This window comes from Peromyscus maniculatus, chromosome 3, assembly GCF_049852395.1.
Source record: "Peromyscus maniculatus bairdii isolate BWxNUB_F1_BW_parent chromosome 3, HU_Pman_BW_mat_3.1, whole genome shotgun sequence".
Lineage (NCBI taxonomy): Eukaryota > Metazoa > Chordata > Mammalia > Rodentia > Cricetidae > Peromyscus > Peromyscus maniculatus.
The window spans coordinates 76,312,883-76,330,589 of record NC_134854.1 but is presented as its reverse complement, the minus strand read 5'-3'; the positions used below and the strand labels follow the sequence as shown (position 1 = coordinate 76,330,589).

At 44.9% G+C, this 17,707-nt stretch overlaps 1 protein-coding gene across 4 annotated transcripts in view; it reads right to left on the bottom strand.

The window, feature by feature from the left end:
- Positions 1 to 17,707, bottom strand: part of Creb5 (cAMP responsive element binding protein 5) — a 402,021-nt gene that overhangs the window by 317,348 nt on the left and 66,966 nt on the right. For 3 of the 4 annotated variants that reach the window (XM_006982222.4, XM_076566830.1, XM_076566832.1), the window contains exon 2: positions 947 to 1,018. In XM_006982222.4, coding sequence (XP_006982284.1) covers positions 947 to 1,000 — 54 coding nt within the window. In that variant the 5' untranslated portion in view covers positions 1,001 to 1,018. Of the gene's footprint in view, positions 1 to 946; positions 1,019 to 9,355; positions 9,701 to 17,707 lie in introns of those variants that run through there. The other variant, XM_076566831.1, reaches the window with a different exon arrangement.

Sequence of the window (17,707 nt, the reverse complement as noted above, 5' to 3'; positions counted from 1 at the left end):
GAGCTGGTAGGAGTGGGCCTTGGTTTCCTTGACGGTCCAGTAAAATTAAGGAGTAAGTGCAATCTCCCATATTAGCAAAATGCTTATGCTCAGATTCTGAAATATGTCCTATACCCCATAAGAGAAAGATCTTGGTATGAAAACTACCATTTATACATATCAAAAGCTCTGGAACATGGTACTACCCAAAGATAGACTCTTGAGTCAAGAGCAGAAAAAGTCACCCTCAACTTTTAAAAATAAAACACAAAACTCTAATTTCACATAATAGACATGGGGTCTAGTATAACAGATTTAGCAGCAGCAGCAGCATTAGTGGTAACAAGAGTGGGCGTTAACATTTACTGTGTTTGTGCCCTATATTAAACACCCTGGAAGCAGTATCTCATCTAACGTGCGTACTTTCCATTTGAAGGGAGTTACCAGAGACCCACAGATTCAGTCATGCATGCCAAGATATCCAATCCTCTTAAAACTTCTATGCCCAAGAACTATAGTTTGAAAACAGTCATAGGGGTATTCTGTTCCTCAGAAAGGATCCAGAATTCAACCCACAATTTTGAGGCATCTCATCAAAAAAAAAAAAAAAAAGCCCAGTATGTATGCAATTGGCTGCTGTAAAGTACACACCATCTTCCCCTTTCTGAATGACCACCCAGCGGAAATGGTGGGCTGGATGCGTCTGGCTTGCTTCCGGAGGAAGTTACTCATAGGGATGTCAACACTGCTTCGTTTCAGGATGAAAGGGAAGTATTTCAAACTATAAAGTGTGATCTAACAGTAGTGAAGATGAAAATCATGATGTCGATGATTAGAGATATTTTGAAAAAGTATTTCAGCAAAGAAAGACAGCCCAATGGACATGGTAACTCAATGAGAGATGCCTTCTCAGGGGAGGCAGAAGCATTTCCCCACAAACCAGAGCACAGAGGAGCCAAACACTCACCTGGGAGCAGCCTGGGGCACTGCAGACAAACGGCCTCTCCTGCTCCAAGTTCATCTTGGATTCCTCATAAATCTGAAGGAGTAAAGGAAAACAGAAGCCCATGAATATCTCCCTCTTCTGCTTCAGATACGTGAGAAAGACAATGACTGGGAGCCTTCAATCGCCATTCCCCCAAATGAGCAAGTTACACATGAACACAGTGAAAACGGATCCCATTTTCCAGTTTATTGGCTCTCCTGTCTTGAGTTCCTAGTATTCCTTCTTTAGCACATGGTAAAGGAAAAGGTCATATCGATTATAGAACCTAAAGCCTGCCTATGGAAAGCTAGCTAGTGGGTGCTATTGCCAGGTAAGACCCCAACTTCCCCGCAAGATTCCAAGGCAAAGTCACATGCCCTCTGCCCCCCAGTCCTACTGAGAACTTTGAAAATGGCTGCTTGGGATAGCCAGAGGGAAAACTTCAACTCTGGGTTCACTGGGCAAAAATTGAGCATGGTCAAAATCACCTTTACAAATGACCCTGAATGCCAATCAAAGTGTGGTCTACATGACTCTCTGATTAGCACACCTGTTGCTGTTGGCTTTGTTTCTTGTTAATTACAGAAAGGACCATGCAAACTTCATTTCATTATTTAGATGATTTTCCAAATACTTTTAAACCAATTTTAGATTTGTGTATATGTATTACATGTGCTTTTAATGGTACGTGGGTCTATTGCTGAGTTTTAAAACCTACTGCCTTAACCCTGAGCACAGGAAGAATTCTGTTTCTTTAAAACGCTGCCTGTGGGTGATTCCAAAGGGAAACAGTGGTGACTTGCCCACAGGGAGGAGTCCCACTGGGCTGAGGGAGGCAAACACATCATACGCTTTGTACATGTTACACCTCGTTCCCCAATCCTTATTCTTTAGGGGAATATATGCAGCCTCTCACTTTTCCAAAGCACAAAGTAAGGATGTTTACCTCAGATACTAAAGCACCAAACTAAACACAGAGAAAAATGCAAACCCTCTTCCAACTGTAATTCCCCATTGCCATGCGTTTTCCACTAAGCAATGCCCCACTCATTCACGTGGAACAGTGATCCTCAACCAATGCGCTGAGACCCCTGTGGGAGTCAACAGACCCTTCCACAGGGGCCCCGTATCAGAAATCTTACATATCAGATATTGGCATTGCGATTCAAATAGTGGAAAAATTACACTCATGAAGAAGTTACAAAATAATACTATGGTTGGGGGGCACCACAACATGAGGAACTATATTAAAGGGTCGCAGCTTTAGGAAGCTTGAGAAACACTGCTCTAGAAGGACTTCCCACTGGCTGCCCCACAATACCGTGATTAATATATTTTTAATGCTTTCTATAGTAAGCAGTATTATATAAGTCCCTTTTCTGTGTTTACTTATCTTTTTCTTATGAGTTAATTTTTTAATTTTTTTAATTGACATATATCTATAAGGTAGAAATTAAACAACTCATACGCAGCCTCTAATGTTCGAATTGGAGTGATTAGCACAACTCCTTTAAACAGTGTCTTAGTGCCTGGACCCTTTAAACTTCTCTCCTCTGCTTCTTCTTAATGTATGTAACGGGTTCCTCTAAACTGCCCTCACTTTACTATGTTATATTTATGAGAAGAAAGAAACCTAAGTGTATTTGGAATCTTTTTACTTGCTCCTGTCTGAAGAAAATTATAAGCAACAAAAATAACTTCTACTTTTTATTTATTTAATTTTGTTTTGCTGATCACAGAACGTCCCTCCTTCCTGCAACAAGAAGTAAAGAGGAATAATTTTTACTGGGGAAGTAGAATAAACAGAATACACTAGCTTGATAAAATACAATAAAGTAGCTTATCCGTTAATTAAATCTGCTGTATTTTTCTAGACTCACACACCACCAACAGCAAACACTTTTCAGTGCTTTTGTGGAAATGCCTCTGCACCTGTGAGTCTGGTCTGCTTGGCAGTGACCTCCATGCCTCAGCATCTTCTCCTTTACGACAGGGGTAGCAAGATTCATCTTCAGCCCCTTCATTCCTATATCTGATTCCTTGGTTTGGATCTTGGGAGGCATTTTGAAATCATGGAGAAGAGTGAGGTACTGGTAAGAGAAGTTTGTGGGTGTTACTGGAAACTGACTCTGATATGAATCGGTCCCTGTGTGTAAAATCACAGACTACACTATATTCCCTTGATTGCCTGTGTGGTCTTTCTTGGGTGCCACTTGAGAACTTTGTTTCCTGATGTTATGAGGGAGCAGTGTGTTCCAATCAAAAGTCAGATTACATGGTAGTCAAAGGGAAGAGTTCTCTCTATACGTGCACATTTATGGCTGGCATGAGAAGGTGTAATTAATGATAATTAAATGAATGTCCCAGCATCAGCTGCTGCTGAGTCTCTAAAGAGTTTAACAAGCCAGTGTGAGAAAGAGTTGGCCAAACTCAGGGACTAAGTCTGAGGAGAAATGGTCTTTCCACGTTAATCACCGCTGCATCCCGGTCCTTGACCCACCGACATGCTGGCTTCCCCCATAAACGCAGCCCCTTTGCACCAATGCTCCATTACTCTGGTTGACGTCAGCGCTGGCCTCCTTAATTATCAGTTACAGTCTTCTGCTGCAAATGTCTTGGGATCAAATTCCGATGCCCATATTTGGACACGTATTAGAACCCAGTCCCACAGACTGAGCCTATATTGTGATGGCTGTCATGTTTAGAGGAACACGATTAACATAACTCGATAAATACTGACATGTGTCAGTAAGAAAATTTGTACTTCAAGAGACACAATATGAGAAATACAAAGTCTCTTCTCAAACAATGTAGTCCTGAGTGCATGCTACTGAGTTACTACTGTCATTATTTTATTTTGTTTTCCAGACACAGATGAACCTATAGCAATTTATTACATGGTATGCAATAAGTATGGAGCAAATCTGTTTGGCAACTTAACATTGGGATAAAAGTCTTGAGGTACACAGCCGTTGCTAATATAAAGTGGGTTTTAAGGGATCAGTGAGGTCTAATGTGAGTGGGTGTGTGTGTACTGTATAAACCTCAACTGCTTAATTTTGATGGTCTACTGTTCCCACAAGCAGCCTCTGCAAACAACACTCGCTTGCTAATTCCTTCCCATGTAGGTGCTTGCAGCAGATCTTCTAAATGGAAGCCCTCTGCCATGTAGGCCTCATTACTTTTATCAACTGGTATGATCTGCTATGATGCATTAGTCAGGAGGCATGGTTGATTTTTACGGTCTATTATTATGGTTCTTTTCTAGTGCATAGTGTAATAATTACACTCTCAGACCCCTACTGAAGTTCCATACAGGTCCTTTTTATCATCCAGAAAGTAGGCCAAATGGTTCAGACTGGCTGTAGCCCGGTTGTTCCCCGTGTGGTCCTCAGAAGAAAGGCCTCAGCCTCTCACTTCCCATTCAGTTCTTCTACTGGCTGGGATTTTTTTTTTTTAATAAACCAAGTTTGGTTTGGCAATCACCACAGCCTGGGCTCCACTGCCTAGAGCTTCCATAGTAGGCGTTCAATAAATATTTGTGGAATGGATAATGAATCTTGAATCATCACAATAAATTGTCCCAAACAGCCTTCTGTTCTCAACTCAGGAGGCAACTTTTGTTGCCCAGTGTCAAGTTTTCAGAGAGGTGAGAGGCTGTGTGGACCACTGATTTCTCTTGTCTCTGGGTATAGTCTTTCAAAAAAATCTCCCCAGACTTGATGGGAAAAAGCCAAAGCTGCTTTTTGGTGGAAAAAAATGGGAGGAAGCTAGCTTCTATCTGATCATTTAATACAGACATCACAACCGAGAAAACCTGAGCTCCTGGGCTGTGAGTGGCCCTCGTAAAACACCCTTTGAGAAATAATGACTTTGGTTGCACTGGTGAGAAGCAGTCCCACTTGGGCAGATGTTCACATCACTTAATAGTTTTTAAATAGTACCCTATTAATTGCTGCTTTCCTAAAGTCAGACTTACTGTTCAGCTAAAACGAATGCTTCATGAGTCTAATTTCCCTCAACTTTTTGGAAAACAATTAAAAATCCTAATAACACAGTTTAGTTGCATACAAAGTGAGCTGAGGTTTTCCCAGTTGACAAGGAGATGACAGGCTTGATTTACAATTCAAACCCTTCACTGCCACTGCATTCCTCTGGCTGCTAAGTGAGCTAGAATCTCTTTCTTTGTTCAGGGTTTGACCCCACAAATTCCTGGTCTAAAATGGGAAGTTGGTCCATAATGGCTGAGGCCACCAATCCATTCAAAAGCATTGCTGGCCATTAAGGATATTCTTGGAATGACTGTTTCCGCTATTAAAAACTTAGAGAGTCTACACAAAATACTCTAAATATACACTTTAAATGTAAGGGTGACATCTGAATCAGAGTGAGGAAAACTGGCATCCTCTGATTTGGAATGATCAACCCAAGGAGGATGTTTCACCAGGCAGCTCAGAGGCAGCATAGCCAATCCTTTGTTAACACTGAGTTCTAATCTTAGTGGAATGGCACAGAATTGTCCCAGTAGAGTCACTTTGAAATGGTAAAACACTAAAAGCATCATTTATATCTGAAAGACTAGCACCGAAAGTGATTAGGGTATCTAAGACACAAACTGAACATGAGTGAACATGATCTACTGACATGTCTCCATCTCTGGTATCATTTACCTGGCTATGGGCGCAGTGTAGATCTTAAATTTTAAACTTTGGCTAGCATCTATTGCCCTACCAAGAGCCTAGAGGGATTCTTCGTGGCAGAGTTCATCTGAAACAAACCCCCTGCCTTGTTGAGCCTTCTAGACCCTTGAATGAGATCCAGAGAAGCAAACTCTCCCTCCAAACTCCCAAAGGTGAGTTCTTGAGGAAGTCTCACTGAGTGAGGCTCCAACTCAATACTGTTTTCTCTGAGAACAAAGATTATTCAATTAACTAAATTTATTACAGGCAAAGCCAATTGCTTTTAGTCAGAAAGATAAGACACGAAGCATACACAAGAAACCAACACACTCACCACAAACACATTCTACATTTAGTTTCTTCTAAAATACCCAGCTCTGTCTCACAGCAAAGACACAGACTGGATCTCCCACACACAAGGCTAGCTGTCGAAAGGAATTGTATTTTCAGTTTGGGGCTAAGGCTTTCCTTGAGAACGACACCATAACTCATCTCTTTTCCTTATCTGTAAAATGGGATAATAGTAGCCAACCCACTTGAAACCAGAACCGTTCATAGAGGAACTGTCTGTCGGGAAAGAGCTGGCAGAAACTGACAGAAAACCAAGAGCCTAAACTTCTGGGACTTCCAATCTATCTTGATTTTTCAAACCTGAACATTCTAAGTCCAAATATAAAAAATAAGTACCCTTGAATTCCAGTCCAAGAAAAAAATCACTGGTTTCGTGAATAGGTCTTTGTATCTCTCCCAGCGGCTCTGTCCTTATCTTGCAATATGTCTTCTTTATGTAAAACTGACTCTTTGTATGTCTACTTCTCTGTGGATCTTTGTCCTCTCTCTGCCTCTCTCTCTCTCTCTCTCTCTCTCTCTCTCTCTCTCTCTCTCTCTCTCTCTCCCTCCCCCCCCCCTCTGTCCTGGCTTGGCTTTGCTGGTAGAAGGAGAGAGGCAGCTCGTTTCCTGTCCCTCTGTTATTCTTGAAGTGCACTGCAGTAAGAATCTGAATTTCATTGGGCTAGTATTATTTTCAGCTGTGCGACCTCTTTAACCCTGCTTTTAAAAGTGACATTTCAGCCCTCCAGCTTGAAATGCCTGTGTGCCGCAAAGTTTTCCAAGCAGAAAAGGGGCTAGGCCCTGGAGTGAGACTGTCCCTCACCAGTGCAAGTTGTGGCAGAAGATGGTGTGAACTGGGTGTGGCCCTCTCCCTCCCGGAGGTGGAGAGTCGTACACGTTTGCCTAGAGCCGAACATGAACGACTATTGCACTCAAGCCAAACAAAGTTCCCCGCCTTTAGACGTGGTCACCGTCCCTTCATATCCTCCCAAGCCCAGGCTGCTCCAGGCTGAACCCGAGACCTCTCTAGGACTGTCACATACTCCATCATTACAGAGGCTGTCAAAAGTTCCCTTCCCGCAAGACCCACTGTCCCCAGAAGGAAGGGTTTCCAAACAGCTTTCATCTCTGCAAACTGACCCTGATCTTACTCCCCAAAGGAGGCCCTAGAAGGAGTGAGTGCTGAGGCCCCCAGCCTCTCTCGGCCTTCTGCAGGGACTTGTGGTTTTATATATGTGGCGTTTATAACCGTATATTGGAAAGCATTCCAGTGGGGTTGGCTTTCCATATGTTAGAGTCCCCACCCCCCTCTTTTATAAATGTTCCATATGTTTCTTTAGGATTTTTTTTTTAAATTCATGGACTAATTGGAGGTTTTGTTCACCCTAATTTTTTTTTCTTCTAACTTTCCTATCTATGGGTTCAATAGTTCAGCACATGCTCGCTGAGCCCAAGTGTGAGGCCTTAGCTTTGCAGCACAGAAAAGCCCTGGCATGTGTGGGCCTGAGTGTGCCCACTCGGGTCGTTGCACTTCTTCCTTCTGTCCAGCACAGTGCATTTTTGCAGAACATCTCCCATCTCCCAGAAAACTATGTTTGACATGTGTGTGGTTAACAAAACACTAGGGTGGTGATTCTCTGGTTTTTTAAGGAAGTATTGAATGTAACTAAATCACTTGGCTTGTTTCTAATGGGACTGAATGCAACCTCCGAAGGAAACACAGCCTGCTTTCTTATGGCACCCAGGACCACCAGCACAGAGTGGGGTGGGGTGGGGTGGGGTGGCTCCACCCACAATGGGCGGGGCCATCCCCCATCAGTCATGAATTTAAGAAAAGCTATAGGCTTGCCTACAGCTGATCGTACGGAGGAGGCATTTCCTCATTTGAAGTTCCCTCCTCTCAGATGACTCTACCTTGGGATCAGAGAACCAGCCAGGATAGAGGTGATCAGGGCATAGGGAGGCATCTTTCCTTCCCCAGCATGTCCACCGGTGCCATTTAAAATAATTGGCCTTTGGAATCTTCAGAAGGAAAAACTCTATCAGCAAAGGAATGAAAGTGAAGCTGGGTGTGTTCTCCACAGTGTCAAGGGCGGCTGGCCCTGAAGTCAGCTCTCCCTGTCCTGGTCTGCACTACAGTGCACTTCTCCTTCATGTATATAGAACCGCACATTCTCAGATGGGACTGCTCTAGCTCCAGACAGTCACTATTCGGGGATATGTTGATTTTTAAAGGTTTTTTTTTAAAGACTTATTTCTTTTTGTGCATGAGTGTTTTGTCTGCACACATGTCTGTGCACCATGTGCATGCCTAGTGCCCACAGGGGTCAGAAGAGGGTGCTGGATCCCCTGGAACCGGATTTATAGACAGTTGTGAGCTGCTGTGTGGGTGCTGCAAATTGAACCCGGGTCCTCTGCAAGAGCAGCCAATGCTCTTAATCCCTCAGCCACCTCTCCAGTCCCTCAAAGCTATTTTTAAAGAAAGTGATCATCTTAAGATATTTTGAAGAAACACCATATTTTAATCTTGGTTTTCTGCACACCCATGCAAATGCTAGATAGTTTTGCTAAATACGTTGTTACATCTCCAGAAACAATGTACGTTTGATTACTGCAAAACCAGCTAAAATAGTCAAGCATCTCCTGAACCTGAGCGAATTCATGGGAGAATACATAATACATTAAACAGGACAGCAGTTATATCCAGCTCTGTTTATGGCAGGGATGGGAAGGGGCAGCATATCTTAAGATTGACTTATTATTCATGATTTACTAAGAGGACGGTTCTATCAAAATGGATGCTTTTTGCCCTTGGGTCCAGCAGGAACCTAGGCATACCTGGGAGGTATTCTAAAGAAGCCTAAAGTTCTGTTCAGAGGCTACCATATCCCACTATCAGCCAAATACCAAGTAAGACATACTCAGAGGCTTGATTCAGATTCCCAGTGTACGATGTTTCAAATATCAAGCATCTAAACATTTGAAAATACTGGTAGATCATTTAAAGTCCATGCTACGTCAAAAATAAGAGTCAAATGTGAGAGAGGGCTCAATATTTTAGCTAAGACAGGCTTGTGTATCTCTCCATGTCCAACCCATAGAAGAGAAAAATGGCTGGATCAGTAATAAAAAATTAGCAGGTTTTTAAAACTAACTTATCACTTGTAGCTCCAGTGTCCAGGTAAGCTAGCGTACTACTGTGGGCAGTGTGGGCATAGCAGGGCCACAACAGAGCCCTGGCCGTGGTGTAACCATGGTGCTTGCTCTTCACTTAGGAGAAATGCCTCCCATGCTCATCACTGGGTGCTCTGCTATGTTCTCTGTTACGGTGTTAAAACACTCACCAAAAGCAACTTAGGAAGGAAGGGTTTATTTGACTTACATTTTTCGATCACAGACATCACTGAGAGAAGTCGGAGCAGGAACTGAAGCAGGAGCAGAGGCAGAAATCATGGAAAAAGCTGCTAACGGGGTACTTCCCATGGCTTGCTCAGTCCGCTTTCTCACACAACCCAGAACAGCCCAGGGGTGGTGCCACCCACCGTGTGCTGGGCCCTCCCACATCAGTCATGAATCAAAAGCATACCCTAGAGACTTGCTCACAGGCCAGGGCAATGGAGGCAGTTCCTCAGTTGAAGTTCCCTTTTCCCAAGTGACTCAAGTTTGTGACAATTCTACTCCAACTAATTGGCAGATAGAGAATACAATTTATCATATGGAGCATGTCTTTCTCATGATTTTGTTTGTAGAGGTTTTGGGGTGCTGGGACTTGAACCCAGGGCCTTAGATCTTGTATACTAAGCAAAGTGCTGTGTCTTTGAGCTATAGCCTCATAGCTGGCCTCTCTTTTCTGACTTTAAAAGAAACCACAACAAGCTCTGATTTCTCTTGTATGTTGCTGGCACCATCAGCTATCAGCTCAGAGGAGACCTAGAGGGGAAGCCTTAATAAGCAAAAAAAAAAAAAAAAAAAAAACCACACACACAGTTACATATCCATCTGTTTTGGTCTGTTGGCTTTATTGAGAAGTTAATTTTATATACAGAATATAAAGTACACACATATTTGATTGCAGAACACCTATCCAGACCCTGAGAGATATCATTTCATTCCCCATAAATTAATTCAGGACTTAGAGCTCAAGTATAGTGCCTAATGAAACTTGGGGGGCATATTGAGTCACAGGAACAAAATAAGAAATTCAAGCCCACTTCCCAAAGGGGTTACACCAATTTTAAACATGCAGGAATAAGCTGTGTGTATGTGGTATGTGTGTGTGTGTGTGTGTGTGTGTGTGTGTGTGTGTGTGTTCAGGTTGTATGAGTACATATGTACATGTACACTTGTGTACGTATAAGTGGAGGCCAGAGGACAACATCAAGTGTTATTACTCGTGTGCCATCTTTTTTTTAGAGAGTCTCTTACTGGCCTGGAACTCTCCAAGTAGGCCGGGCTGGTTGGTCAGTGAGTCCCAGAGATCTGTCTGTCCTCTATGCCCCCAGTGCTGGAACTAAAAGCATGTACCACCATACCCAGCTTTTAAGACAAGCAAATAAACAACAAACAAAACATGAGTTCTAGGGACCAAAGTGAGGTCTTAATTTTCAGAATGAACCATCTTCCTAGGCCCTCAGGTGTGTTTTTGAAAATCACTACATCATTCCCACGGCTCATGGATTCCTCAACTTCCAATTAAACAAGAGTTTCTCCCAAAAGCCAAGGAACTCACAAAACACCCCGAAGGAACTATGGGGAAAGAAAGGGCTTTTTTTTTTTAACCTGCATCTGCTAGAGGTGAACAGTGCACCAGACCCCATTCATCCAAGACCTAGACCGTGAACAAGGAACTGTATCCTTCAGGACCTAGAGTACAGAGAAACAACAGCACCCATTTGGACACCACAATCTAATGAGCAGTGACAGGAAAGAGGTGTGTGTGTGTGTGTGTGTGTGTGTGTGTGTGTGTGTGTGTGTGTGTGTGTGTTGTTCTCCAAAATGTTGGGACTCCCACTAAGAATGAATGTGGTCTCTTTGCTCAGGGTTAAAGATCGGGCTCTCAGGAACCCCCAGAACCTGAACCCTTCTAGGACAGGGGACATGCTGCAGCTGATGACTGGGTATAGCAGGAGGGGCAGAGTCGAGTCAGACATTCCACTGAATAGCTAAATAAAAGGAGAGAAGAGGCAAGCCAGCTCCAAACCCAGGGACAAATCTCAGCTGTACTCGGCAGGGATTGGAAGACTATTCATTGGGGCGTCATTCACAGGCTCCTTCAGGGACAATGGCCAGTGGACAGTGATTGATCACCTGTCACACTGAACTTGTTCACATGTGATTCTGTGCATGGGGTAGGATGGGACACCCAGGACGTGGGTCTCATTCATCTTTTTCCTCACAGCCATCTACCAAGCATGAGACCTCATGCTAGGAGCATGAAGGATCAGTCAAAAGGGCTCTGTGTCTGAGCCTTGATGTCCAGCACAGAGGGGAGGCATGCCTGGTGTCTGGGATGGAAGGTAGACTACTAAAGGCTGTATGCAGATTTTGCAAAGTTGTGTGAGAGTTAGTAGGTTATGAGAAAACAAGACTACTTTACTAACTGCATCAAATGCCATATAGTCTCCTTGTATAGCCAAATACTTTTAACAAGATGTCAATACCCCACAGACACACAGACACACATATACTCCCACACACTCATGCACCCACACATTCTCACCCCTACACTAGCACACACATGTGATCTCCTTTCATTGTTTTAGAAAGTAAGGGTTTGTGTATTTCTTAGTTTTGTTTCAAAACTAAGCCTTGATATTTATTTTAGTAGCAATAAAATAAGACTGCATCATTTGTGGGTAGCTCAATGTTGTGGCTGCGGGAGGGGGGTCAATTTTTTTTTAATTAGAAAATCAACAAATAACAACTCCCTCATCTGATAGTTGTGTGATCTTGCGCAAATTGCTTAACTTACCTGAACATTATATTTCCTCACTATAAAAAGAGGCTCTAGGGATTGGAATGATGGCTCAGCAATTAAGAGCACCGTCTACTCTCTTGCCTGTTGTTTAATTGAAAAAAAATGCATGATATATTTTGATCATGTTTTCCTGTCCTCCAACTTCTAGATCTTTCCAACCTCCCTACCTACCTGACTTTATATTCTCCCTCTCTCTTATTTAAAAAACAAAAAAAAAAGCAACAACAAAAACAAGAAACAACAACTAAAATCCACAAAATTGGTGATCAAAACAATAAAAAGAGGACCCAGGTAGGGTTCCCAGCACCCACAAAGGTGGCTCATGTCCCTCCCTAACTAAAGTTCCAATGCCCTCTTCCGGCTTCTAAGGGCTCTCCATGCACACAATGCCCACACAAACAAAACATGCGTACACATAAGGTAAAAATAAATAAATATTTAAAAAGAGGGAGAGACTATGACAATCTTGGCATTGTCTGACGGGGTGCTGGGACACTGGAGAGTGGCAACAGGAAAGCTCCTCATGAACTACACAGTGCTATCATGTTGATTTTTTTATTTTTATTTTTAGTTTTTAGTTTTGTTTTGTTTTGTTTTCTGAGACAGGGTTTCTCTGTGTTGTTTTGGTGCCTGTCCTGGAACTCACTCTGTAGCCCAGGCTGGCCTCGAACTCACAGAGATCTGCCTGCCTCTGCCTCCCGAGTGCTGGGATTAAAGGCGTGCGCCACCACGATCTGGCCCATGTTGATTACTCTTACACAGTGTGTGTGTGTGCGCACATGGAGTTGTCAAGGTGGGGGATGACATGAAGAACTATGTCTGCACTGGACAGCATGTATGCAAGACTGACGTCAGAAAGGACGTAGGGTAACCCTCAGAGAGGTCCTGATGTGCTGCAATTCTTCTGATAACTCAGCAATTCTCAGGAAAATCCTTATCAATGAGATGTTTGCTTGAAGCTCACCAGTGTTAGTTCCTTTGCCTTTTTCATCAATGACTGTTCTTGTTGCCACGACCAAACACCTGAGAGGCAGCAGCTCAGGAAGAAAAGGTCTATTTTTGGCTTATGGTTCAATGTGATGCAGTCAGTTGTGGTGGTGATGGCATGGCGGCAGGAGCATGGCACAGTTAGTCAGATTCATCCACTTGCAGGAAGTAGAGCAGGGCTAAGACATACCAAGGTCTCCCACAGTGACCCATTTCCTCCAACCAGGCCCCATCTCAAGGCCCACCCCAGGCTCAGGACCAAGTGTTACAAATACGTCAGCCTGTGCATAGCATTTCATATTTATACCACGTTCTGCCCCTGTTTCCCAGAGGGTCATGTATCTCCTAATACAAAAGTGTATTCATTCCAACTTTGAAATTCCTCACAGTTTTAACAATCCTAACGCCATTCAGAAATCCAAAGTCTCTTCTGAGGTTCAAGGCACGCTCTAAACTGTGAGCCCCTACCCAATGCAAACACAACTTACATACTTCTGATTTACTAGGCTTCTGTTCAGAATGTCGCTCCCCGTGACTATGGTGGCTGCCTTCACACCAGCCTTGTCCGTGACTTTAAAGTCACTCCCCTCTGCACATCTCTTTTTCTGTGACACTTGTCACTCCCTCTCACGTGAGACCAGGATAAGAACAGTGATAGTGACCACACCACACCTCTCTGTGGATTTCACACCAGTGCTGTCCTTCCATGAAATTACCTCCACCACCAAATTATCATGTCACTCTTGAACTCTGCCTCACTCATATTCCCAGGCCTCTGGTCCAGCTCCTGACTGAACAATTTCCCTCTGAAACTTCAGGATCAGGGCCCCAACTCTCTACATTTCTCCCGAGAGTCTGTTTTTCCAAATTTCCATCAGGGTGGCCTGTTAAGCTTGGCTTATAGCATAGCGCTTCTCTAGTCTTCAGCTCCAAACTCCACGATATTTCTCCCATAGACCAGTTCCAAAGGCCAGTGGATGACATTGTCAGCTTTCCTGAGGGACCAACTCCACGGTCGGCACAAGTGTTCGGGGTTATTACTTTTCTATGACTTCCACAGAGATCCGCATCTCATGGATGCCTGACAAGCACAACTCAGGGAAGGGAGAGATTGTTTTCCCTCACAGTTCGAGGGGATAAAGCCCATCCTGACAGCAGGACCAGGGACTACATCCACAGTCAGGAAGCATACAAAGATGAAGGGTGGGATTCAGCTCACGGTCTCCCATGCTGTGATTCAACTCACACTTGGTGTGTGTCTTTCCTCTTCAGTTAAATCTTTCTGGAAAAATCCTTATAGACATACCCAGAGGTATGTTTCCATGTTGATTCTAAACCTCTTCAAGCTGACAATCAAAACTAATTACCAAATTTTCCAACTGACACATAATGCTGAGGAATACTTCAAGGTTAGACCTGTGTCACAGGCTGACTCCAGAACAGACACACTGTGTCACAGCCTGACTCTGAGACAGACACACTGTGTCACAGCCTGACTCTGGGACAGACACACTGTGTCACAGCCTGACTCTGGGACAGACACACTGTGTCACAGCCTGACTCTGGGACAGACACACTGTGTCACAGGCTGACTCTGGGACAGACACACTGTGTCACAGCCTGACTCTGGGACAGACACAGCATGTCACAGGCTGACTCTGGGACAGACACACTGTGTCACAGCCTGACTCTGGGACAGACACAGTATGTCACAGGCTGACTCTGGGACAGACACACTGTGTCACAGCCTGACTCTGGGACAGACACAGCATGTCACAGGCTGACTCTGGGACAGACACACTGTGTCACAGTCTGACTCTGGGACAGACACACTGTGTCACAGCCTGACTCTGGGACAGACACACTGTGTCACAGCCTGACTCTGGGACAGACACACTGTGTCACAGCCTGACTCTGGGACAGACACACTGTGTCACAGCCTGACTCTAGGACAGACACACTGTGTCACAGCCTGACTCTGGGACAGACACACTGTGTCACAGGCTGACTCTGAGACAGACACACTGTGTCACAGGCTGACTCTGGGACAGACACAGCATGTCACAGGCTGACTCTGGGACAGACACACTGTGTCACAGGCTGACTCTGGGACAGACACAGCATGTCACAGGCTGACTCTGGGACAGACACACTGTGTCACAGCCTGACTCTGGGACAGACACACTGTGTCACAGCCTGACTCTGGGACAGACACACTGTGTCACAGCCTGACTCTGGGACAGACACACTGTGTCACAGCCTGACTCTGGGACAGACACACTGTGTCACAGCCTGACTCTGGGACAGACACACTGTGTCACAGCCTGACTCTGGGACAGACACACTGTGTCACAGGCTGACTCTGAGACAGACACACTGTGTCACAGGCTGACTCTGGGACAGACACAGCATGTCACAGGCTGACTCTGGGACAGACACACTGTGTCACAGCCTGACTCTGGGACAGACACACTGTGTCACAGCCTGACTCTGGGACAGACACACTGTGTCACAGCCTGACTCTGGGACAGACACACTGTGTCACAGCCTGACTCTGGGACAGACACACTGTGTCACAGCCTGACTCTGGGACAGACACACTGTGTCACAGCCTGACTCTGGGACAGACACAGTATGTCACAGCCTGACTCTGGGACAGACACACTGTGTCACAGTCTGACTCTGGGACAGACACACTGTGTCACAGCCTGACTCTGGGACAGACACACTGTGTCACAGGCTGACTCTGGGACAGACATACTGTGTCACAGGCTGACTCTGGGACAGACACACTGTGTCACAGGCTGACTCTGGGACAGACACACCGCTAAGCTCTAGGCTTGTCTAGATACTTGCTTTGTTCTGTTTTAGTGCATTGCACATGGCCATTCTCTAAGACTTGCTCTTGATATGAAGATGAAATGATCGCCAGCCTGCATATGGGTTTAACAAATTACTTGAACCAAGGATACAACTTGGGTCTTTCTAGCTGAGTAAGCTAAGGAATCTGAGGCATATCCAGAGGGGCCTGAGGGGCTGGAGCCATATGTTTATGTGTAGAACAAGGCTGGACCAGACAACAACCTCACAGAGAGCGAGAAATCAAACCCATCCACACCCTCATCTCTACCTGACGGCTGTGTCCATGCAGTACTGGTCCTAGTCATTAAGGACACCCGTAAGGTCTGCCAACACTGGGTAACCTGAGAGTCACACTCCTTGCATCGCCAGGGGCTTCAGGCTTCCCTGCAGGCCCTAGAAAAAGGACTAATCCAGAGCAAGCCTCTTCTCTCACGTCTGCCCACCTGGGCTACCAAGGCAAAGCCAGGCTTTGTTACATCACCACATTTTCTCAAAGAAACAGTATTGTCTTTGACCATCCTCAGTTCTTATTCTCACTGTTCCTTATTCTTATTCCTCCTCCTTTTTATTCTCCAAATATCCCATGCAATAGCTGTAAACAAAAAAGTCCCTAAAAGTGCCTGAAGAGTGTGTTAACTGCAAAACAGAAGCCATGGCTAAACCAAGGTGCTGTTCACTTCAGCCTCTTAAGAGAGCATGGAGAGAGATGGGTCAACCACAGGGAGATAACCCAGGCACTAACCCTAACCCAGGGTACTGGGATGCTGAAGACAAATAATCACAGAGCTAAGGACTGGTCACCTCTCAATGCAGACAATCCCTGTGAGGAAAGCCTACCGATGCTATATGCTCAGTCTGATTTGATTTAATGAAAACATGTCTCTCTTGTGCCACCACATCCTGTGTGTCAGGTATTTCTAATCTCAGGAAAGCGTTTCCCATAAAGGAGTAAAGAAAGTCTTGGACTGCATCCACTTTGATTTATCTCTTCCACTCAATACCTCTGTAAGGAATGCAGCCCAGGAACACGGTTCCAATAGGGGTTAAGAGGGGAATATTGCCTACTGTTTCCAACGCCCTCTGCCATCCTGCTTACCTTCGCAGTGAAGACGTTAAGGCTTTCTGGTACTCTCCAGGCACTGGAGTATTTCGGTGTCATTTAAGCGATGTTCCTAGTTCCCTAACGTGTACACAGGCTGCAGCAACAGCATCATCACCATTTCCTCCTCTGCCCTCTGCTGTTTCCAGAGAAACAGAAACAAGCTCTCACACAAACACACCAAAAAATTCTCTGGACACCCAAGTTAACCAATGTCTCCATTCTTCCCAAACCACCAATCAGTCAGTCACCAGGCAAACAGCTCCAGAACCAGGCAAGGAAAACATGTTATTTTTCTGGGCAAGCCTTAACTTCACTGCCTACAAAACACAGCCCCATGGGGCACATCCTACACATGGTGCGATTAAGACTCCCGTGTCTCATTTGAAACCAATAGTTACCAGACACCGCCCAAGGAAACTGAGGCCAGGTCCGCAAGCATGCGCCCAAAGTCCAAGTGGGATTGTTCGCCAGCATTCCCACACAAACGAGCTTTTCCTGCAAGCCCCCTCACACTGAGAGCATCCAAAGAAGGCTCTAGAGAGAGGAGAGTCAGAGATCATCTACTCTCCCCTGAGCCTGGTCCCCGGGCCACTCGACACCTGGCCAGCTGCCCTGAATAAGAAGCTCTGCTCAGTCTTGGTGTCTGTCTGTTCTCTGAAGCCGGTGAGCCATGGGTCTAAGGCAGAGTAGAGGAAGCAAGCTAAACATGGCATTCGGGATTCTGATAGTCCCTTGAAATGGTGACTGGCAGGAGCCAAAGTCCACAAGAGCCACTTACAGATACAACCAAAGTACTTTTTAGAAAC